The sequence below is a fragment of the Paroedura picta genome, chromosome 18 (assembly GCF_049243985.1).
Source record: "Paroedura picta isolate Pp20150507F chromosome 18, Ppicta_v3.0, whole genome shotgun sequence".
Classification (NCBI taxonomy): Eukaryota; Metazoa; Chordata; class Lepidosauria; order Squamata; family Gekkonidae; genus Paroedura; species Paroedura picta.
The window spans coordinates 8,335,952-8,358,800 of record NC_135386.1 but is presented as its reverse complement, the minus strand read 5'-3'; the positions used below and the strand labels follow the sequence as shown (position 1 = coordinate 8,358,800).

Here is a 22,849-nt window from a genome sequence, read left to right as displayed (position 1 = left end):
ACCCCTTTGCCTTCACAGAATCAGCCTCTCCATCAGATGGCTATCCAGACTCTGTTTAAAAATTTCCATAGATGGAGAACCCACCACCTCCCGAGGAAACCTGTTCCACTGAGAAACCGCTCTAACGGTCAGGAACTTCTTCCGGATGTTTAGATGGAATTGTGTGTGTGTGTGTGTGTGGACTATATTTGGTCATATTACCCAATAAATGTTTAACAAATTTTTAAAATATACAAAATAAATCAATGAACTATCACCCATTTGGGAAACCCTTCCAAGGCCGTCAAGAAACCCTGCAGTTTCATGAAACCCTGATTGAGGAAGCTTGCTTTAATTGAAGAAAACCCCCCACAAATGCTAGGAGTAAACCTGTCAAACTATTTTTGTCTAGAGTATCCCTATAGATTTCAATAGAACTCCTCCAGGGAAACGCAGCCCTCTGGATAGCATGCGAGATTTGATTCCTGCCCATATTGAACAGTAAGAAGATTCTATGCAGCATACAAATGTGCATTCCAAGTTTATTGAAAAGATTGTGAATGGCACACTTTGGCAAAAGACAAAAACAACGCAACTCCTTTGAAAGCCCACAAAAAGCGTTTACCTCTTGTGAGAACACCAAACAGCAAGCACCGTGCTTCAAACTGAACGTGGCTGTTGGGGATGCGGAACAGCGTATTTTGGGACTGCGTGGATGCCTGTGGGGCAACTCACAACGCAAACAGGAACGTCCTCATCCAGAGCCCCAGACAAAAAAACCCAAATGGAGGGAGACTCTAAAAACGTAGCAGAAGCATTTCCGCACACTGGTTTCAATCCTCGAGTTTGTGCAGAAATGATTCCACTAGATTCATAGAGTGTGCTTTGGAAAGATCGCTCCCGGGTCACTTCATGGCTTTTCGGACCTTCTCCAGCTCTTCGATGGGTTTCCACTCCTGGTTGAGGGTTAGCAGCTGCCCCAAAACAATTGAAGACAAAAAAGACAAAATAACAACATATTTAGAAAATCAACCAAAGAATAAAATGCTACAGTCAGGCAATACCTCCTAGCTGCTAGTATTTTTTCATTGCATGGGGAAGGGACAGCATGTTTTAATAATCTGTTCCACTTCATATTTCTGGTAAGGGCTTGGAGGAGAGCGTGTCTCATGGCTTAAGTGCCCCGCCCCTGAGTGTCCCGCCCCTGAGTGCCTCCTCCTCCAACCGGCTTGTCTGCCTGTCCAGCCAATCACCTTCTGTCCCCCATCCCTGACCACCCCCTCCTCCTTCCACTTCCCTCTGAGGCTCGGAGGCTGCAGATCCCTGCCGCGTGAGAGCTCCCCCTGCTGGTGAGTTCCATAGCAGCTGCCTGCAGCCTTTCCAGGCCTTGGGGGGAGAGGGAGGCCATCCACAGAGTTCTTCCACCCCACCCCCCTAATTTAGTGCCTGTTGTAATCCTGAATGCAATGGGCTTGGCCCCTAGTCCGACATATGATCCAGCCAAAATGAAACATTTCCAAGTTTCACTGGCAGGACAGAGGCTAGAACGAGCTCAGGAGTGCTTTACTTGGTCTCACATTCAAAACTGCTTTAAAGATTGGAGGGACACGACAGCCTGTGTGCTGCCTTGGTGAATTTTGAACCAAGAAGCTACACTCAGATTTTGTAAGTGATATTTTCTCATTGAACACAGTCTGGACGTCTCAGAATTAATTTTAAAAACCTTCACAAACCCTGTACCAAGGGTTGGCCAAACTGTGGCTCTCCAGATGTTAATGGACTACAATGACCATGAGCCAGCGCTGGGATTTCAGTGTCAGACTAGGACCCAGGAGATCTGGGGTCAAGTCCTGCTGTACCATGGAAGCTCATTGGGTGGCTTTGAGCCGGTCACACATTCTTAGCTTATCCTACCTCACAGGGTTGTCATGAGGATAAACTAGAGAACATTTTGGTTCCCATTGGGGAGAAAGGCAGGGTATACATGATTTAAAAAAAACCAAGGATTTATTACTCCATAATAATTGCTTTCTTGGGTTCTTTAATTACCTTTTGGGGTTTGGTAGGATCTACATGCTGCCATGGTTCTGGATTACCGTGTTTGTTTACACTAAAAATGAAATATTACATTTATTACAGGGGATATGGAGCATCCTGGTTAAAGAGCAAACATTTTGGGTTTCCCCCCCCCCCTAAAGTCTGCTTTTAATTTTTGCAAAGTTGGACACTCTGGTCTAATTGTAAATGTTTCTATTTGGAGTAAGCCCTGTGGATCTCAGAAGAAGTCATTTCTTACTCCCAAGAAAGGCTATTTAACAAAAATAAAAGAAACCTATTACTCTCCGAGTGATAAACCACCGGAGAATTTCTTAGCAGTATCGTATAAAATTACGATAGACCCATTGATTTAATGTTAAGGAAGAAAGCACAAATTAAAACGCCTTAAAGATGGCTGCAGAAAAGAAAATGAAAGTGCAGTATACCATTTTAGTAAAATACTGGAGGCAACATTTAGCCAAAATATTTTAAATTTCCCCCTATTTCAGGGGAGAGCCTGAAATGTTTATGCGCCGCTCTCCCCCTGGAGTAAAGGGGTCTATTTTTGTCTAGACTGAGTCCCCAATTTTCACTATAACACAGAAACTTTTAAAAAATTCAAACGGCAAACGTTTCTAAAGGATAATGCAAAACTTTGCCCTGGATTCTTTCCCCTGCCGCATTCAAAGGGGCTTTTAGACACACTTAAACTTGCTTTTCCCTTGGGGAAACATGCTAAATTAATCTTTCCCCCCCTATTCTCAGATCAATCCTAGAACTCTGCACCCAATGATTCTCCAACAATTCCTTCTCCTGAAACGCTTTCCTAAACCCAGTCTTTTTCCGCAAAACTAAACGAAGAGAGTCGATTGCAGCTGATCCAACACAGATTTAACACAATACGGTGGTGGTGGGGGGGGGGGGATTTGCATGGGTTTGTTTTTGCTTACACCACTTCGCTTTTGTTGAAGGCGTGCCAGGAGGAATACACCGCCATGAAGCCGGCAAAACTCACAATTGTAACCAGAGGCACGAGCTGCAAGATAAAGATTGAGAGTTTCCTTAGTACGCTGGTGGTCTCGCTGACGAATGCAGGGAGCTGTACTAAACCAGCCCTTCAAGTTGATCCATCCCTCCTCTAAAGGAAGATGTCAAAAAACGCGAAGGATGAGCAGAGTATCTTTTTCCAGCCTCCCCCCCGCCCATCAGTGTGATAATCCTGTCAACAAGGACTCCGATCTGTCCAGCGTCAACTCTGCGCTTCCTGGGCAAAGAACTTACTTCTTTCTGCTTCTTTATTATCTTGAAGAAAGTCGGATTTATCATGGCTGCAGCAGGTGTGCACCTGGGAAGACAAAAAAAAAGGAAAAAAAACAGGTCCCAGAGTTATTATCAGCTGTGGGGGGTGGGAGCATCTCAGGTAGCACCCGAGGGAAGAGACCTCCACCTTCTGACACCAGTAGCTCCATCACCCCTGCGTCCCAGGATTTACTGAGAAGATTCTAGCATCAACCCCCCCCCCTTCCCAAACCCCAACAACCTTGCTGTCTGGACCTGCTTTGGGTTCAGAAGGAGTTCTCTTCCCCTTTATATACCCGGCTAACGCCCAAGGGAAGGAAGAGAGGGCTGGATGTGTCCCAAGTCACGTAGCCCCGAAGGCACCCTGCGCAGAAACCGCACCGGGGACCTGTCAGTGTGTCCCGGGCAAAGTGAGGCTGTGATGCCCCCTACTGGACAGGCACAGCATTTCAGTGGCCAGCTCGACCTCCTTCCTTCTGATGTTAGTGGAGGAGGAAAGGGGGTCTTTCATTGGAGAATGAGGATGGGAAGGAAGGTCTACCAGACATGCTAGGGGGAGATGAGTCACTGGGTTGGAGGCAGGCAACCCATTGGGATGGGGTTCTATTTGCCTTGTGGTTTAACCCTTGAAACCAGTTTTCAATTTTGTGCCTCAGTTGTGCAGAGAGAGAGAGAAAATAACGTCTCTGAGCATGTCTGGAGTGTGTTTTGCTTCTTAAGTTTGCGGAACATTTTTGGGTATTTCCTAGAACAATCCGTTAATGTTTACTATTTTTACTTTATCCATTTTGTCCCCATGTTGATACCTTAGGCATTTGTTCTCTTGAGTTCTTGGATGATGTTCGCTTTGTGTTGCGTGATGATTTAGACTCATAGAATCAAAGAGCTAGAAGGGCCATCTAGTCCCATCCCCTGCTCAATGCAGGATCAGCCTCAAGCATCCAGGATAAGTATCTATCCAGCTGCTGCTTAAAGACTGCCAGCAAGGGGGAGCTGACCACCTCCTTAGGCAGCCCATTCCACTGCTGAACTACTCTGATCGTGGACCCCGCCCCCTCTCTCTGCCCTCCTCCAAGGGACAACCTTTCCAGTACTTCAAGAGAGCCATCCTGTCCCCTCTCAATCTCCTCTTCTCCAGGCCGAACCTTCCCAAGTTCCTCAGCCTTTCCTCAGGGATCGTTCTCATCACTGTCCTCTGCACCTTCTCAATTTTGCCCTGATCTTTTTTGGAGGACTGCTATTCAGTAGTTTTTCTTTAGTTCTATGTGGATCCTCTTCTTGCAGCCTTCCAGGTAATAGTTGGCTTGTCCTTCTGTTCTAATTATGTCAAAATCTTCCCTTTTTCTTAACAAACTTGTTGGTAGATCCTTCAAGATCTGCACTGTTTTTTTCTGCCACTTTAAATAGGAATTCTCTTTGCTTCTTTAGTATTGTGTTTCATATTTTCTTCAGTCTAAATATCTGGTCAATGTCAGGAAAAACTTGTATCTTCGAATAATCTTGGAGAAATTCGCAAAATGTCACTTCCAAATTCAGCCGCTCAAAATCTTCAGCTGTGCCTCTAATGTGCAGATTATTAGATTTGAATTGAGTTTTCAAGATTTCAATTCTTTGTTCTGCTTTCTTTTTTTGGGAATCTCTTTGGTTTTATAGATTTGCATTAATCTCTGACAACCCAGTCAATAATTCTTGACATGCTTCTGCAATTTTCTTCTGAGTTCTTTCCTCAGATTTCTTCACCGATATTCACAATAACTTTCTCAACAATTTTTTGTTTTCTTGGTCTTCAGCAGTTTCTTCTACTTTTCTTTTATCTTTTTGACGTATTCCAGTTCCAATTATTCTTTTTGCTCTTCTGTTTCTAAAACTACTGTACAAGTTTTCCATATACTATTTCCGCATCCTTTTATTCTATGAAAATATAGTTTACAAATATCACATTTATATTGTTAAAATAGCCAGATTATAGTGAACCTCTGACATAACAGAGAGATATCTTAAATCTTTATATTAAAAAAGTATCCATCATATATGATAAACTTTCTAAATAAAGGTAAAAGAAACAGAAAATAAAAAAAATATAGCTTATTTCCTGATCATCACTTTATCACCAGGAAAACATTTTATGCCTACTGTTAAAAGTTTGAATTTTAACAAGGAAGGGAGGGAGGGAGAAATAATAAAAGAAAATGGAATTTGGAAGAAGAAATGAGAAGGGAGGGGAAAATAAAACAATCAAATCCAATCAAACAAAAACAGGAAATTATTATGTAAAAAGAAAATAAATGGAAAAGATGTTTATATATCTATTACTTTGATTTGTTGGCTCTTAAAAGGGTATGTATTTAATTTCTTATACCTCACTCAGAGAAGAACAAATAAAAGTAAATAAAATAGGTCTTAATACAGCTACCGACTTGAATCTATCTTCACCCAGAGAAGACCAACAAATAAAATGCCGATTATGCAGTAACGGCGAAATTAACAACTTAGTTGAGAAATAGATCAGTTTTGGAATTTTAGGAGAGATGGATTTTATTTTATTTTTTTTAATGATTTTTATTTTCCAAGATTAAAGATAATAGAATACAAGTAATCTACATTGTTAATACAGAAAAAAGAAAGGTTATGCTCTTAATTTAATACACTTAGTTCCCCGTTTCAATCCCCTTTTAAATTATTTTCTTAAATAGTTCAGGTAAGGGCCCCATTGTTCTAGGAGAGATGGATTTTATATTCTCATGTAAACTGGTAACAACTTACTACCAGAAACCATTTAATAACTATATATATATGTATTGCAATGCATACAGATGTATTACAAAGCACAATCAGACTGGGAACGTTTTGAATATAAAGGAATAAGGAAGAGGATTTTGAACAAAAATAAATTTTATATTTTATCGTGAGGCATATAATAGACTTTCGTTGGAACTTTTGAACTTAGATATATCGGTGAAATATGTGGTGAAATGATGAAATACGTAACACGAATAGGTAGGAACGATGAAATTAATAATATAGTTGTAAAATATGTAAGCTATGAATTTAAAATTTTCAATGTTTGAAGTAAGGACTGTAGACAATTTCTGGAGGATTGTAATGAAGGGAATGTCGGGGAGAAACATTTAGTGTTATATACTCGGTAGTATATAAGTATTTTTGATATTTGTAATCTGTTACGTAGTCTCTCTTCGGCTTTTGTATCCTCTTATATTAATATCTACATATATATTATTTTAAAAAGAACCTGCTAATTGTATTTAAAAAGTGCTCTTGAGCATGTGCCCCTCAATGAATAATTATTTCAGTCCTATTTTTTATCCTGCCTTTGCTTTTGTCTCTGACGACGACACGTGGCATGATAAAATGCCCCCTTAAGGCCTGACTTAAAGAGGATGCTGTGGAGCAGGAACACAATCATGGGTCATGGCTTCTAGGGTCACAACTTTTGGAGGGTGGGCTGAATGACCTCATACCCCAGGGGGGTCCTTCCCCACCCTTGGCTGCTCCCCCAAATCACGAGGAATTTCCCAACCTTAATTTGGCCCACTCAACTCTTGCTGTTCAACTTGGCCCACCTGGCTGTAGACCAGGGGTAGTCAACCTGTGGTCCTCCAGATGTCCACGGACTACAATTCCCATGAGCCCCTGCCTGCTGGCAGGGGGCTCATGGGAATTGTAGTCCATGGACATCTGGAGGACCACATGTCGACTACCCCTGCTGTAGACTGCAAATGCTTCTTCCAAATCCCCTTTTCAACAAGGGCGTTGACCAATGGTTGCTCAGTGGGAACCTACAAGGATCTGGACAGAGACAAAGGGTCACCAGTTCTTGGCTCCTGAGCTTTCCTCGTAGTAGGTTAGGGTTACCAACTCTGCTTGGAAACACCTGGAGAGGACAGAGTTCGAGGAAGGAAGAGACCGCATTAAAACACGACAACCAGGGATCTATTCTCCAAAACAAACGTTCTCTTATGGTTAACTGATTTTTGTCGTCGGGGCGACCAACTGTAATACCCAGGGACCTCCAGGCCCCGACTGGAAACTGGCAACCATAGAAGACTGCCAAATCCAGTCAGATTTGAGGACATGGCAGAATTCGGGAAGGACCTCCGCAGGGATGCAATGCCATACAGTCAAAGTTGCCCTTTTCCCCCAAGGCAGGGGTAGTCAACCTGTGGTCCTCCAGATGTCCATGGACTACAGTTCCCATGAGCCCCTGCTAGCAAATGCTGGCAGGGGCTCATGGGAACTGTAGTCCATGAACATGCTGGCAGGGGCTCATGGTAATTGTAGTCCATGAACATGTGGAGGACCACGGGTTATAATTTGTAATTCCAGGCCCCACCTGGAAGCTGACAAATGGGCTAACCCAAATCAAGCCAACAAACACAACCCTCTTGAGTCCGAAAATAAAGTTTGTCAGGACACAGAGCAGTCTGCATTTTGGCAAAATCACCGGCCTGCGTTCTGGCAACGTTTTATTTATTTTGGAATAAGAGGAATGCCTTTATTGACGTTACTACTGTAGCCTGTTTGTCATCTTCCTGAACTGTTTGCATCCCACAATTCGGACAAGCCGTCTTCTCTGCTCCTGCCTGGAGGTTGGCATCCCTGACAACAAGGCCTACAGGCCCAGAGAGGCCTAAGGCAGACGGGCTTCTAGCTTCCCTAATTCCTCCATTTTACCTCTACGTGGATTGCGATGCCTCTATCTTTGCAAAACAGGCTGCAGACGGCCCTTAAACTGAGCTAGACCAAGGCCGTTTAGCTCGCTGCAGGAGGCCCTGCAATAACTCTCCAATATCAACCTGCTTCTCAGCCGTCAATTTGCAACGATAGCCCGTTTAGTTTACTCAGGCTGGTTCCCTTTGCCCCGCTCTGCACCCCCTTATCCCTCTCCTTTTACCTCTCCTTTTAGGTTCTCCCAAAAAGTGCCTCAGGATTACCCCAAGAAGGACGATGGAGGGTTTTTGGGGGGGCTCACGATGAAACGCTCACCCTCTGCCTCTTGCCCTCGAATTGTGGGGTCTGTAGTGGCAGAGCAATGAAGACAGACGGCCCCTGGAGGCCGCCCCACACACGGGGATCCCTATTGCAAAACTTTCAATAGGCCGAAAATCAGGGCTCGCCCATCTGCACAAGCATCCCAACCAGTTCTGCAGGGTGACGTTTTTATTTTGACTTCATCACACTTTTCTCTCCAATGGGGAACCAAAGTCACCTCGCAAGTTCCATGGCAGGGCGGGGATTCGAACTCAGGTCCTAGGCCAACACTCTAACCCGGGCTGTCTCAGGCAAGGCTTCATGAAAGCCTGGGGTTTCTTGATAGCCCTGGAGTGGTTCTCCAGATGGTTGAGAGTTAATTCATTTCAATCGGTTTTTAAAATTTGTTAAGCATTAGTTGGGAGATAGGGCTATATATGTTCATGTTGATCTCTCTCCCAAAGCAGATAATGATGGAAGGGGTGGGAAAGGGAGGTACCCCGGGTGGACGTGTCCACAGCTTTTCTAGGCCACTTTTCTAGCATGCAGCAGTTAAGCTGGCCAGATAACACTCTCCTTTTTAGGCCAGTCCTCGAAAGCATAGAATAAGAGTTGGGACCACGTGGGTCATCTAGTCCAACCCCCTGCACTCTGCATAAATGTCCAGCTGCATAGAACTGCCAGCAGGTTGAAACAGGGCTCTGGAAGTTAACCAGACTCTTTTGCAAAAATGAAAGATGCCAAATGATAGGAAGAGACAGAGCAGTTGGTACCCAGATAGCTGTCTGTACATTTGCATCTATAACTGCAAACTAGCATGTGCAGATTTTTGGACATCTGTAGATACGTCATTGCAGTCCAGACTCACCTAATGCTTGCCCAATATTTAGGCTGTGCACCAAGGTTTACGTTATCCCTTTGCAATGTGTATGTGTGTGTGTGTGTGTACAGAAATTGAGGAATAAACAATTCATTCTTCAAAGGTGTCAAAGTCAGAGGGAGGGAAGACCATAGACCAAAACTGAGAGCCAGTTTGGTATAATGGTTAGGAGCGCGGACGTCTAATCTGGCAAGCTGGGTGTGATTCCCCACTCCTCCCCCACATGCAGCCAGCTGGGTGACCTTGGGCTTGCCACAGCATTGATAAAGGTGTTCTGACCGAGCAGGAATATCAGGGCTCTCTCAGCCTCACCCACCTCACAGAGTGTCTGTTGTGGGGAGAGGAAGGGGAAGGCGAATGGAAGCTGCTTTGAGAAAAAGTGGCATATAAGAACCAACTCTTCTTCTTCTTCTTCTTCTTCTTCTTCTTCTTCTTCTTCTTCTTCTTCTTCTTCTTCTTCATCTTCTTCTTCTTCTATATGCATCACGTCAAACCAGCTATCTGTCTCATACTGAATCATACGACTGGTCCATCAAAGGTCAGTACAGAATATAATCGCAGAAATATTTTCAGATTTAGTATTTTCTATAAAAGTCAGGAGAAACCAGCCTGGGCTTGACTGGACTCTTGTTTTAAAGATTTTATTGTTCTTATGAATTTTTGTAAACCGCCCTGAGACATTCGAGAGCAGCGGTATATAAATATATAAATAAAAATAAATACAAAATGATGTGGGCTACCTTCTGATCCTCTGATGATGATTTTTGTGATTACATATTTTTGTTGGAGTCTCAACTTTTGTGCTTTAAAAAAAACTGAATTAGTGCCTCGTTAATTAGCGCTAGAATCTCATTTGTCACTTCGGTTTATCTTCTTTTTTAAAAAAAAGGCAATTCTGGCAAAGGAGCCAGCGTCTACATTAATGTTTTTAAGGGATCTGCTCCTCAAGTTGTCTGTTTTATTATTAAACTTGCTTTGCCAAAGTTTTTCTTTTCCTCTTTTGGGTAAGACGTCCCTCAAATCTGCCTCCCTAGTAACCAACATAACATGGGTGCTATAGGTCCCTTGATTCTATGCATTAGCATCTCCCACAAATTGTTTGTTCATTCATTTTTACCTCTCGCACAAGTACATGGAATTGGATATGGTTATGATTACTCTTCTTAACTGGTTTGACAACCTGGGATTCTGGTGCATGGAATGGTCATCTTCCCGAATTACGATATAACATGCTCCCATCCGCTTTTAAAGGTAAAGATATCCCCTGTGCAAGCACTGAGTCATGTCTGACCCTTGGGGTGATGCCCTCTAGCGTTTTCATGGCAGACTCAATACGGGGTGGTTTGCCAGTGCCTTCCCCAGTCATGACCGTTTACCCCCCAGCAAGCTGGGTACTCATTTTACCGACCTCGGAAGGATGGAAGGCTGAGTCGACCTTGAGCCGGCTGCTGGGATTGAACTCCCAACCTCATGGGCAGAGCTTCAGACTGCATGTCTGCTGCCTTACCACTCTGCGCCACAAGAGGCTCATCCCATCCGCTTTTAGGGAAGGCTTATTCAAAAAAATACCCATCTGTGATCGTTTCTGCATCTGCCAGGATGGGAGCATTGAGACATCTGAACATGTATTACTCCAATGTAGGCTATACGATCAATTCAGGGGAGAACATATACCTTCCCTACAGAACAAGCCCAACTCAGGGGCAATCACAGACATGTTGTCGGACAAAAGCACAGAAATAACTTCTGTTGTGGCCACATTTGCTTGGAGAGCAATCAAAACAAGGAAGAGCTGGTTGGATTCGGAGCAACTTAGGTAGAGATAGTCTCAACTGCTTGAGATAATGCTTGTGAGTTTTAAAACCAGAATGCTTCTTATAGCTGGAATGTTTTTATCTTTTATAATATTTAAGTCATCAATGGTTCTTTTATCTTGTTAATGCCAGATGTTTTTATGTACCTTGTAACTTGACTACTGGTCTAGCACCGTAATAATAAAGACTATTAGATTATTGGTCATCTTCCCTCACTAGCTCCGCACCTAATTGGCCTAAAGCAAGGGGTGGCCAAACGGTGGCAGGGGCTCATGGGAATCGTAGTCCACGGGCATCCGAATAGCTAGTTTGGCCACCGCTGGTCTAAACTATAATCTTTATTACACCATAGACCAGGGGTAGTCAAACTGCGGCCCTCCAGATGTTGGCAGGGGCTTCTGGGAATTGTAGTCCATGGACATCTGGAGGGCCGCAGTTTGACTACCCCTGCCATAGACACAGGGGATGCATATGTCAGAATAAGAATTAGGAGTAGGCCTGCTGGGGGGGGGGGAATCTTTATTCTTATTATTTTGGGTAGATGAAGATTCCCGCACCCCATCCCCAAGACCAGGTGAAACTGGATTTTCCAGTTCCTAGCACTGATTGGAAATATCGACAGAATTCAGACAGCAGTACGAGTTCGATTACAGAACCCTCTAACATATTGTGTAGGCTCAGTAGAACCCCACTAGAGGATCCCTGTGGCTTCTTCGTCGCTTTCTCTTTTCTTTGGAGATCTACGATCAGGACTGTTGCTGGTTTACAGAGGCCACGCCTGTTTTGTAAATAATTTTTCATAGAAGTCCAACTCTTTGGATGTTAGCGATGGCTTGACAGTCTCAAAGGACATTGCAAAATGCTTCTGCTTCACAGTTGTTGCTTCAACCTGGTTCTCCTGCAGCGCCAATAAGGCAGCCTAAACAAAGAAAAGAAAAGGAAATGATGCTAGAACCGTGAATGGTGTGTTTTGTTGTTCGCAGTTGAGGTCTGGTGGACCTGTGCTCTCTTTTCAACCATTTCTATGCCTCCTTTCCACCCAAATCAGGGTCCCCATGGCAATGTTTGCGTGGCCTTGACTTTTCAGCCCTGGCCCCTACCTGGTGGAATAAGCTCCCGGAAAAGTTAAAGACCCCGATGGAGCTAACACAGTTCCACAGGGCCTGCAAGACGGAGCTCTTCCACCAGGCATTTGGTGGCAACAAGGTATGTTTTCAGCATACTTCCCTATTTTAAAAAAGACACAACATCACACTCTTTGCAGTGTTGTTTCCCGAAGACGCGAGACACCCTAGCCTTACTCCGGAAGTGAACGCACGGCATTAAATGACGTCGGTTTTAAACCATGGAGAATTTAAGAGATGAAATCTCGCCTTACCTCCTTGCAGAGGTTGACAAGATCGGCTCCAGAAAACAGGCTGGCTCGGGCTGCTAGATCTTCTAGGGACACCTTGGAATCTATCGGGATTCTTTTGGTGCAGATTCTCAAAATAGAAAGCTTCCCCTGAGGCAAAAGAAACAGGACGAGGTCTTTGTGTGTACTTCTTTGCAGGAGAAAGGCGGCAGTCTAATGCATGATCACAATGAAATTCCACGCGGACTGTAAAATGCAACAGCAAACGCTGGCGGGGGCTCATGGGAATTGTAGTCCATGGACATCTGGAGGACCACAGGTTGACTATACCTTTCTTTGTTTACCACCCTGAGCGTGGAATCACATCCCCCTTTGGTTCAGTCATTTACGAGTTTTATAGCACACAATCATTTAAAAAAATTTCTATACTGCACCTTCTGATCCGGAGGGGGGACGTAGATAATCTTGTCCAGCCGTCCAGGACGCAACAAGGCGTCATCCAACATGTCCGGCCTGTTGGTTGCAGCGACCACCAGGACATCTTTGTTGAAAACCTCCTGAAGTTCCAGCTAGTAAGAAGGAAGATGTTTAAGATGGTGAAACAAGTAGCCATTCAGGCCTCCCAGTCATATCCTGCCTATAATAACCGACCTCCCTATGTTGTTATTTATACTACTACTGTTATTTACACTACTAATGTTCCTGTATAGATTATTAAGGTGATCGTTGGAAATAATGAGGTACTGAACTGTTATAATGTTTTGAAAGTGGTTTGAAAGTTGCTCATAGGTTCCATGTAAAGTTAGATAAGGGTTCAGTGTAAACCGCCCAGAGCTGCAAAGATGGTATAAAAATCCAAATAAATAAAAATAAGTAAAAATAGTCTAAGTAAAGGTATCCCCTGTGCAAGCACCGGGTCATGTCTGACCCTTGGGGTGGCGCCCTCTAGCGTTTTCATGGCAGACTCAATACGGGGTGGTTTGCCAGTGCCTTCCCCAGTCATTACCGTTTACCCCCCAGCAAGCTGGGTCCTCATTTTACCGACCTCAGAAGGATGGAAGGTTGAGTCAACCTTGAGCCAGCTGCTGGGATTGAACTCCCAGCCTCATGGGCAGAGCTTTCAGACTGCATGTCTGCTGCATTACCATCCTGCGCCACAAGAGGCTCTTAAAAATAGTATATAAAGGGGAAAAAAGTCAAACACGCAACTACTTATTGCATTCTGCCCAGTGTGATGGAACTATACACACCACAGGGAAAACGGTGCTTCTGAATCCAGGATTTATTGCACACACCCTCCTCCCCTGCGTAGCTCCGTGTTGGAAGTTAACACAGTATATATATAGCATAACTGAAAGGCTTGGGTCCCAGCTGCCTGGCAGGAAGCCTATCCAAGTTTAAAATAAAATCAATAAGCAAGAGAGCAAACAAACTGATGCAGGGAACAGGATTCAAAACCATCTGTCTGCAAATGTCTTGTTTATTTTGCAAATTTCATTGTCCAGGGTCCTGAAAGGTAAGGGAAAACCATGCTATGGGGAAAAAAATTGTGCAAAAGAAAATGGTTTTATATTGCATACAACAGACTCAGCAGGAGGCACACTCAGAAGAAGAAGGGTTGGTTTTTATCCCCCACTTTTCCCTACCCGAAGGAGCCTCAAAGCGGCTTCCAATCGCCTTCCCTTCCTCTCCCCACAACAGACACCCTGTGAGGTGGGTGAGGCTGAGAGAGCCCTGATATCACTGCTCCGTCAGAACAGCTCTAACAGGACTGTGACTAGCCCAAGGTCACCCAGCTGGCTGCATGTGGAGGGGCAGGGAATCCAACCGGCTCGCCAGATTAGAAATCACCGCTCCTAACCACTACACTACACTGGCTTACACCTCTTTCAAATTACTATGTCTGAATTCAGCCTTGGCCTTCTGCTGCCAAGCTAACCGTGAGCTCTGCCTCTGTACTACAACAGTTGGGTGTTACGCACAAGGGCTACATGCTGGCAGGGGCTTATGGGAACTGTAGTCCATGGACATCTGGAGAACTGCAGTTTGGCCACCCTGATTAGTAGCTTTTTTGCGGCTCTCCATTCTGCTGATGCCACAGCTGCTTCAGCATTAAGAAACAACGTGTTGCTCGTCTGCAAAGGGGAATGGTTTTCCAAGTAGCTACTTCTACACGATCACACACCGAGATACCTCTTTATGGTTTTTCATTTGTCCTGGACAGTCGCCATCCAGCTCCGCTTTATTTCCTCTTCTCTCGGTGACCTTAAGTCCGATGCCATCCAATTCATTGAGGAGGACAGAAAGAACTCTCTCCTGGACGCCGTGTCCCATCTTACCAGCGGATCGGGAACCCAGGATAGCATCGATTTCATCCAGAAACACGATTGCTGGAGTATTCACTCTTGCTTGGCGGAAAACCTGGAGGCAGGTTAGAAAAATGAGATCGAAACGAAGGACATTTTGTACATCCTCTGTGTCAAGTTTTCAAGGGATTTATTTATTTATATTTATACACCGCCCGCCCTTGTAGCTCAGGGCTGTTTACAGAGAACACAAGCACAATCAATTTCAGCAAAGTCCGCTTGATGTAGCATCTTGTCCTGCAAATCAGGATTCGAATCCATGGTTTGTTCCCTATTTGGAATCCTGATTTGAAGGGCTAGTGGATGCCACTGCTTGCAAGTTCTAATTCCATGGGAAACAAAACATGAAATAATAATAATTATTATTATTTTTATAGACTGCCCCTTTCTGCAAACGGGCTTGGGGTGGTTTACAAAATGGTTAAAACACTCACAGTGAAAATTTAAACCATCCTGCAATTAAAACTCCCAACCCAAACTCCATTCCCCTCCACCCATGCAACCCTACCCCATCCCAATCTCCTTCCATCTGGCCTACAGATTGACCGTAGCCAGGAAGAGAAAGGGAGGAGGGACCTGAAGAGGTCCACATGACGTTAAGCCACGCTGGCGGAGTAGCGCCATCTTACAGGCCCTGCTGAACGGCAATGGATGGCAACTCATTCCACCAAGCTAGGGCCTGGACTAAAAAGGTTGAGGCCAGGTGGACGTATTTGGAGCCAGGAATTACCAACAAGCTGGCGCTTGATGCTCTCCATGGGGCATATTGAGAGAGACGGTCGCTCAGACATGGACTCAAATTACTTAGATCAGGGGTAGTCAAACTGCGGCCCTCCAGATATCCATGGACAACAATTCCCAGGAGCCCCCTGCCAGCATTCGCTGGCAGGGGCTCCTGGGAATTGTAGTCCATGGACATCTGGAGGCCGCAGTTTGACTACCCCTGACTTAGATGAATGCAGCTCAAAGCACGCATTGCTTGATGGCTTTGTGGTTCCGAACTATGGCTCAAAGTCACTTCTGAACCTACAATTTGGGCAAATGAAAGTGCAGGGAGAACCACACACAGATATTTTCTCGTGGGTTAAGAGAACAGAAATCAAACCTGGGACAGAATCTTCTCCGAGTCTCCCACGTACGGTGAGAAAAGATCAGCGCCGCTCACCGACAGGAAGGAGCAGTGGCAGCTTGTGGCCGCCGCTTTCACAAGTGTCGTTTTAGCGCAACCTGACGGTCCGTACAAAAGGATACCCTTTGGGCGGGCCAGCCCCATCCTGACAAAAGCCTCGGGGAACTTTATTGGCCATTCGACGCTCTGCAAGAAAGAAGCGGAAACGCCCATCAATTTCTCAAACCTGTTATGTCTTACAAGGTAGCACGTCTTGAGACTTTGTGTTGGTGACAATTTACAGAAGAGTTAAGTTGTGAATTTCTTGAATTCTGCAGGGGGTTGGACTAGATGGCCCTGAAGGTCCCTCCCAACCCTATGATTCTATGATTCTATGATTCTATGAGCAGGGGGCTGGACTAGATGGCCTGTATGGCCCCTTCCAACTCTGTGATTCTATGATTCTATGAGCAGGGGGTTGGACTAGATGGCCCTGAAGGTCCCTCCCAACCCTATGATTCTATGATTCTAAGAAAGGTAGTCTTGATTGTATTTGTTCTCAGGCCTAAGCAACTTAAACCTGTAAACTTCTTTACAAGCCTGGTAGAAGAGCCTTTGAAAATACATAAACTGTCTAATTTCCCCCCAGATGTTATAGGATGGTAGCTAAATTGTTGAACATCAGTGTTTAGACAGGTTAATACAGTATTTTCCTTCCTGTCAAATCACAGTTGACTTATGGTGCCATTTTCAAGGCCAGAGACATCCATAGAATCATGGAGTTGGAAGGGACCTCCTGGGTCATCTAGTCCAACCCCCTAAGTGCAGGATACTCACAACTCTATCGCTCATCCACCTGCCACCCCCTTGAACCTTCACAGAAATAGAGGTAGTTTAGTCATTGCCTGCCTCTGTTTCGCTTGTTACTGAATAACAAGTGTTTCCCTCACCAAAGTCTGTTTGTTAGGAAGATCGACGGGAAGCTCACACCCCTTTTACAGGCATTAAGGCACTCTTTCAGAGTAAAAGAGGCGGGTGCCCTTTAAGAGCCCGCTGTGTATTCTACCTGCTTTAACTTCAACTTCACATCCTCGAGGCCGCCGATTTGATCCCAGGTGACAGGCTTAAAGTCCGCCAGCCCAATGCTGCTTCGAAAAGACGATGGCTGAATCTTTTTCAGCGCTTCGCGGAAATCCGACATGTTGACCGCATGGAGCGATTCCTGAAGGAATGCCAAACGATTTTAGCATTTCTTTCCTGTTCAAAAAGCGTCATCTCGTTGCAGTCTTTACAACAGCCCCAAGAGGAAACAGCGTAGTATTATTCCACGTAGTGGTAGGGGAAAGGCAACAAGGCAGAGAGAATGCCTGGGGTAAGGGCTTTTAATGAGTGGGGCCAAGATGAGATTTGAACCAGGGACATCCTGGATTGCTGCTCATTTTATTAGGACCCTGAAGTCACGCATGAGCAGCCCTAAGACTCAGCAATCTGCCCGTGCGTCTGCTTCCCCAGTTTACTAACTCTTACATGTTGATGCTACAGTCACAAAATGCTGCTGTACATGCCAGTGCTCTGGCTTAATTCCACCAAAGTTGTGGAAGATGCAGGTTTGTGGAATTAGCTAGCACGAAATGCTGCTGCACATGCCAGTGCACTGGCCTATTTCCACCAAAGTTGTGGAAGATACAGGTTTGTGGAATTCGCTAGCACAAAATGCTGTCGCATATGTCAGTGCACTGGCCTAATTCCACCAAAGTTGTGGAAGATGCAGGTTTGTGGAATTCGCTAGCACAAAATGCTGTCGCATATGTGAGTGCGCTGGCCTAATTCCACCAAAGTTGTGGAAGATGCAGGTTTGTGGAATTCGCTAGCACAAAATGCTGTCGCACATGCCAGTGCGCTGGCCAAATTCCGCCAAAGTCGTGGAACGTGTGGGGTTGTGGAATTTGCTGGCACAAGGACATTCGGCGCATGGATACCTCAAAGGGCAAAGCCGCTGAGAATTTAACACAAAACAAAACAGGTTTGGGGGACCAAGAGGAAAACACGGGGAACGGGCTGGGGGCCACTGTTTGAAGTGGGGTTCATACCGAATGAGCACGAAACATGGCCTGCATGGCGGCTTCCCTGCAGAGTGCCGTGAGGTCAGCTCCAACGTAACCGGTTGTGATTTCTGCAAGCTCAAGCAAGTCCACGTGGCTGGATACAGGCATGCTGGCCATAATCAGCTGCAGAATGGATTTCCTTTGTGAAATGGTTGGTGTCCCAATAATAACCTGAAAGCAGCCAAAAGGGGGAAAAAAATAACAGCAGAAATATAACGCTGTTTTTTTCTCGCTTGCTTTAACCCAGGGCAAGCCAGAGCTTAACCTACTTGTAAGAAAAACTCAGTTGCTCTCTGTTTTGTGAGCCAGGCCTAAATGTCAGTCAGAGCAGGGGTAGTCAACCTGTGGTCCTCCAGATGTCCATGGACTACAATTCCCATGAGCCCCTGCTAGCGTTTGCTGGCAGGGGCTCATGGGGATTGTAGTCCATGAACATCTGGAGGACCACAGGTTGACTATCCCTGATCTAGATTTTAAAAACTTGAAGCCTTCCTCCAGTCTAAGAGACTTTCTCCTGAACGAAATATCTCTCCCTCCACTGTTCCTTGCCTCTCCCTGATGTTTATTGGATGAAACTGTTAGGGCACGGCAAATTAACTGCCATTATCTTGTTTGCCACCCAACAGTGAACAACAAATGAACCCGTGCAGGCTAAATAAACTTTTAAATCAGGGAACGCCCTAACAGGAGCGTGTCAATTTCCAGCTGAATAACAAACAAGTCCCGGTGAATTACCCTTGTTTCGTAAACTTCATCAGTGTATGATGTAAAAATCTGTATCAAAACCAATTAAGGAAATGGATATTACACCACTTACAAGAATACAGAATGCAAATACATCTATCACTAACAACATGAAGGATAGATTCAAATGGGTTGGTCTGAAGTAGCACAATAAAATCAGAATCCAGTAGCACCTTTAAGACCAACAAAGATTTATTCAAGGCGTGAGCTTTCAAGTACAAGCACCCTTCCTCAGACTACACTAAATTCCTCTCCCAAAGAGGTTACCAATGGATGAAATGAGATACAATGGCAAACACTCTGTTCTCTCTATCTCTGGGAATGTGCAGCACCAATTATTACAGACCCCTTGTGCATGGTGTAATACTCATTTCCTTAATTTGTTTTGATGCAGATTGTTACATGACACACTGCTGAAGTTTACTGAAACAAGGGTAATTCACCAGGACTTGTTTGTTATTCTGCAGGAAATTGACATGCTTGACTTGAAATCGGCACACTCCTGTTAGGAGGTTCCCTCATTAAAGAGTTTATTGAACCTGTGGCATATCACTATAAATTTAACCTGAGTTCAAACTCACTTGACCGTAAAGTGAATGCCAACATGGCAAATCTGTTTTGAGAAAGGATGAGGTAACAAACAATTCTTTTTAAAGAATTATCGCTCCTAAAGTCCTTTGAGAGAATCTACAACACCGACTAAAACCAGCAAGAGGTGTCCCTGGCTCCCGAATGGACCATACCGTGCCCCACTTCCTGTCAAGTAAAGCACCAAATGGAGACTGCCCATTCAGAAACGAGATATAACCACCTCACGGTCTATTCTGCCCGGCCTTCTCAGCGCAGGGTCCAGAGCATCGGGCCTGTTGGTCGCTGCTACAATCACCATCTTGTTTCTCCCGTCAATCCCATCAAGAAGAGTTAGCAACTGGGCCACCAGGCGATTTTCAGGGGCGTTATTTGAACGTTCTCGTTTAGGGCACAAGGAATCGATCTCATCGATAAACAAGACCGTCGGTCCTTCCTCGGACATTTCTCTGGCGTGCTCAAATGCACGTCGCAAGTTCTCCTCGCTTTCTCCAGGTCGCGGACCGTACACCACGGGGCCGTTAACGCAAAGAAGACAAGCGCCCACTTCTTTCGTGACCGCTTTGACCAATAGGGTCTTGCCCACCCCTGGCGGCCCTACCAAAAGCACTCCTCTCGGGACAGAGAGGCCTAGCTTCCGGAAGGTTTTCGGAAAGTGCAAAGGCAAATCCACCATCTCTTTCAATGACCTGCTGACACCGTCCATGCCGGCCACGTGACTTTTTGCACCGTCTTCCACCAAAAGGTTATACCAATCTAGAGAGACCACCTCTTTCACAGAGATGTTGGTTTTGAGGGTTACCAAACCAGCTTCTTCCGTGGCAGGCTCCATAGACAATATTTCAATGCCTGCCACTGGATTGCCCAGAACTGGGCCGAACGTGACAAGGTGAGAAAGGGAAACATAAGCATTTCGCAGTAGATCTTTGGCCAATTCCGGCAGCGTGGCTTCCGAAGTGCATTTTTTCATGGCGCGGTTCTTAAGGACCACCCTGACCGTCAGTTTTCTTAGTTTGTGACTTTCCAAGAGTTGCAAGTGGTTAGTGCGCAGCGTGAGGTTCCGTAAATGGTTCACCTTTACCGTGCGGGTCCTGCACTTGAGGTCGACTTGCAAGTAGCCATCCGCCAAGTCATGGCGCGGCCAGGCTGTACACAGACAAACTCCAGTGGGCAGAGTGATCTTCACCGGAGAGCCCAATTTGGCAGCCAGGGAGGAGAAAGCGGCAGGCCCCAATCGGCACCTCTGTGTGCCTTCATCGCCCGGATCCAGCGGGAGCACTTTTAATGAAGCCATCTCCCAGAGGTGGTCACAGATCTGCGCCACGCACGAACTTGGGCATGACCATGAAAAAAATATATATAAGAAAAGAGAGAAGAACTGTCAGCTCTGTGAAATGGAAACATTGACCAAAATCCCTTTTCAGATTTCACCCACTATGGATAAGCAAAGTTTTCGGTAGTGATGTGGATTCCTATTGCGAGTCTGTGCCCTGCTCTTGGGTAGATTCAAGAAATTTGCAAAAGGGCAGTGTGATTTCTGAGAAGTTACTTTATCTATGAATCACTGAAATCAGGGTGGGGATGGGGAAAGCCGATAATGCTAAGAATTGCTGAAGGCAGCAGGAAAAGAAGACGATCCAACATGTGTTGGATAGACCCATAAAGCAAGTCACGGGTTTGCAAAACCCACATAGTAGCACATTTTAGAGGGCGCTCAATCAGAAACAACTGCACACTATTTGTCTATTTTGTACTCCCTGAGTAGCTGTGAATGGAGCCAGGTTCCCAACCCCCGTGCATCCGTCACAACGGCCACACAGCCTTTGAGCATCTAACTCAGGGGTAGTCAAACTGCGGCCCTCCAGATGTCCATGGACTACAATTCCCAGGAGCCCCTGCCAGCATTGACAGGACATCTGGACATGAACATCTGGAGGGCTGCAGTTTGACTACCCCTGATCTAACTACATGCCAGTGAACCTCCTTGCAGGGAGTGCACGTCGCATTGTATAATAATAATAATAATAATAATAATAATAATAATAATAATAATAATAATAATAATAATAATAATAATAATAACAACAACAACAACAACAACAATAATAATATCCTTAAGTTATGCTTTGAATCTGGGTTCAACCTTGAAATCAAGCAGGACTTACCCCATATATCAGGGGTGGCCAAACTGTAGTTTTCCAGATGTCCATAGACTACAGTTCCCATGAGCCGCTGCCAGCACAAGCAAAGACTCTGCCCGGGCATGTACAGAGTGCCCTTTCCACACTGTAGGCAATTGCAAGGGCCCAAACTTTGTTTGTTGGGGGGGGGGTTATTTGTTGCATAGGAAGCCGAATGGCCAGGCAGGTTTATTCCCCATTTCTCTCTGAGTGAGAATCTCAGCCAGGATCTCTCCAAATGAAACCGCAAGCATTGTGTCTCACCTTCTCCAAACGACACCGCAGGCTCCTAAATGCAAAGCACCCCGTGAGACACGTGAACGACAGATCCTGACAGCAACGCGTGCAAAACACCAGAACCCACAAAACGTGTCCAGTCCCAAAGAGCAGCCCTGCAGAATAGCAATACACCAATTGGCCAGCTTCCTTGCCAATCAACCCCAGAGGGGCGCGCGCAGACTCTGATTGACTCGGCTTTCCCCGGCTGGTCCAATCAGAGCCGACTGCGGAGCAGAGGCGGGACTACCAGCCCTCCAATCAGAGCAAACGGGAAGGGACCGGGAAGGAGGCTTCTGATTGGGCAGCCGCGGAGAAGGCGTGGAGCTTAGTTGCAAAGAGGGCGGCGCGAAAGGAGAAAAGGAATGTCCAGATTGCCCATAGGAAACAACGGGAGATGCTGGAGGCGCATTAAATATAAATATATAAAATATAAATAAATAAATAATTAGGAATAACGGGATCCAGGAATGCCAATAGACTTGCACAAGCGCCTCTGCAATCCAGGACAGCGCACAAAAAGTTGCAATGAAAATGCAGAATGGGCTTCCAATGGGGGTCCCTGAGCCCAGGAGGAGGATTTGGGGACTGGGATCACCGCCCCCCTGCCCCCAAATAAGATTTAGTGCCCTGGGGCTGGAATAGGAACCCTCCAATTGGAATGACGGCCCCTGGAAATGTCCTGGGGGCAACCTGCCCAGTTTGGCCAGCGCGATTTTGTTCATGCAACACCATGGCCAGCCAGCTGCAGGGCTTCAGGGCGCTTGGGGGAAATCCTTGCATAGAAGACCCCCAGGGCGCTAGGGAACCTGGAGACAGGGAGGGAAGGAGTGGGGCTGATTGGCAGGTTGCTTCCTGCCACTCACGCAGCCTGTGTCAGCTCAGACCTGCCCTGTAGCTCCAGCCTTGGGCATCAGTTCCTGCTCCACTGCAAACAGGACAGCCTAGGACAGGGGTATTCAAACTGCGGCCTCCAGATGTCCATGGACTACAATTCCCATGACCCCATGCATTCGCTGGCAGGGGGTCCATGGACATCTGGAGGGCCACAATTTGACTACCCCTGGCCTAGGAGGACAGCTAGTACTGCTTGGCCGGACAGGGGTCCAGTCGCCCCTGCTGCATGAGCC

General features: G+C 45.7%; 2 protein-coding genes across 5 annotated transcripts; both read right to left on the bottom strand.

The window, feature by feature from the left end:
- Positions 1–503: 503 nt before the first annotated feature.
- On the bottom strand, positions 504–8,339 carry COXFA4L3 (cytochrome c oxidase associated subunit FA4L3). 3 transcript variants are annotated; one of them, XM_077317519.1, is made up of 5 exons: positions 8,228–8,339; positions 3,298–3,361; positions 2,967–3,052; positions 2,029–2,089; positions 504–953 (listed from the first exon to the last, which is right to left on the bottom strand). In XM_077317519.1, exons 2-5 carry the CDS (start codon positions 3,340–3,342, stop codon positions 885–887), a joined length of 261 nt encoding a protein of 86 aa, XP_077173634.1. In that variant the 5' UTR covers positions 3,343–3,361; positions 8,228–8,339; the 3' UTR covers positions 504–884. The 3 variants fall into 3 exon arrangements, with proteins under 3 accessions (XP_077173634.1, XP_077173635.1, XP_077173633.1); XM_077317520.1 differs by lacking the exon at positions 8,228–8,339 and adding an exon at positions 7,117–7,245; XM_077317518.1 differs by lacking the exon at positions 8,228–8,339 and adding an exon at positions 3,557–3,646.
- Positions 8,340–9,765: 1,426 nt separating this feature from the next.
- On the bottom strand, positions 9,766–21,841 carry AFG2B (AAA ATPase AFG2B). Of its 2 annotated transcripts, none has more exons than XM_077317517.1 (9): positions 21,708–21,841; positions 19,487–20,594; positions 17,917–18,102; positions 16,893–17,048; positions 15,824–16,033; positions 14,546–14,773; positions 12,787–12,921; positions 12,377–12,502; positions 9,766–11,917 (listed from the first exon to the last, which is right to left on the bottom strand). In XM_077317517.1, exons 2-9 carry the CDS (start codon positions 20,555–20,557, stop codon positions 11,762–11,764), a joined length of 2,268 nt encoding a protein of 755 aa, XP_077173632.1. In that variant the 5' UTR covers positions 20,558–20,594; positions 21,708–21,841; the 3' UTR covers positions 9,766–11,761. The 2 variants fall into 2 exon arrangements, with proteins under 2 accessions (XP_077173632.1, XP_077173631.1); XM_077317516.1 differs by lacking the exon at positions 21,708–21,841 and adding an exon at positions 21,429–21,701.
- Between the last annotated feature and the right edge of the window lie 1,008 nt (positions 21,842–22,849).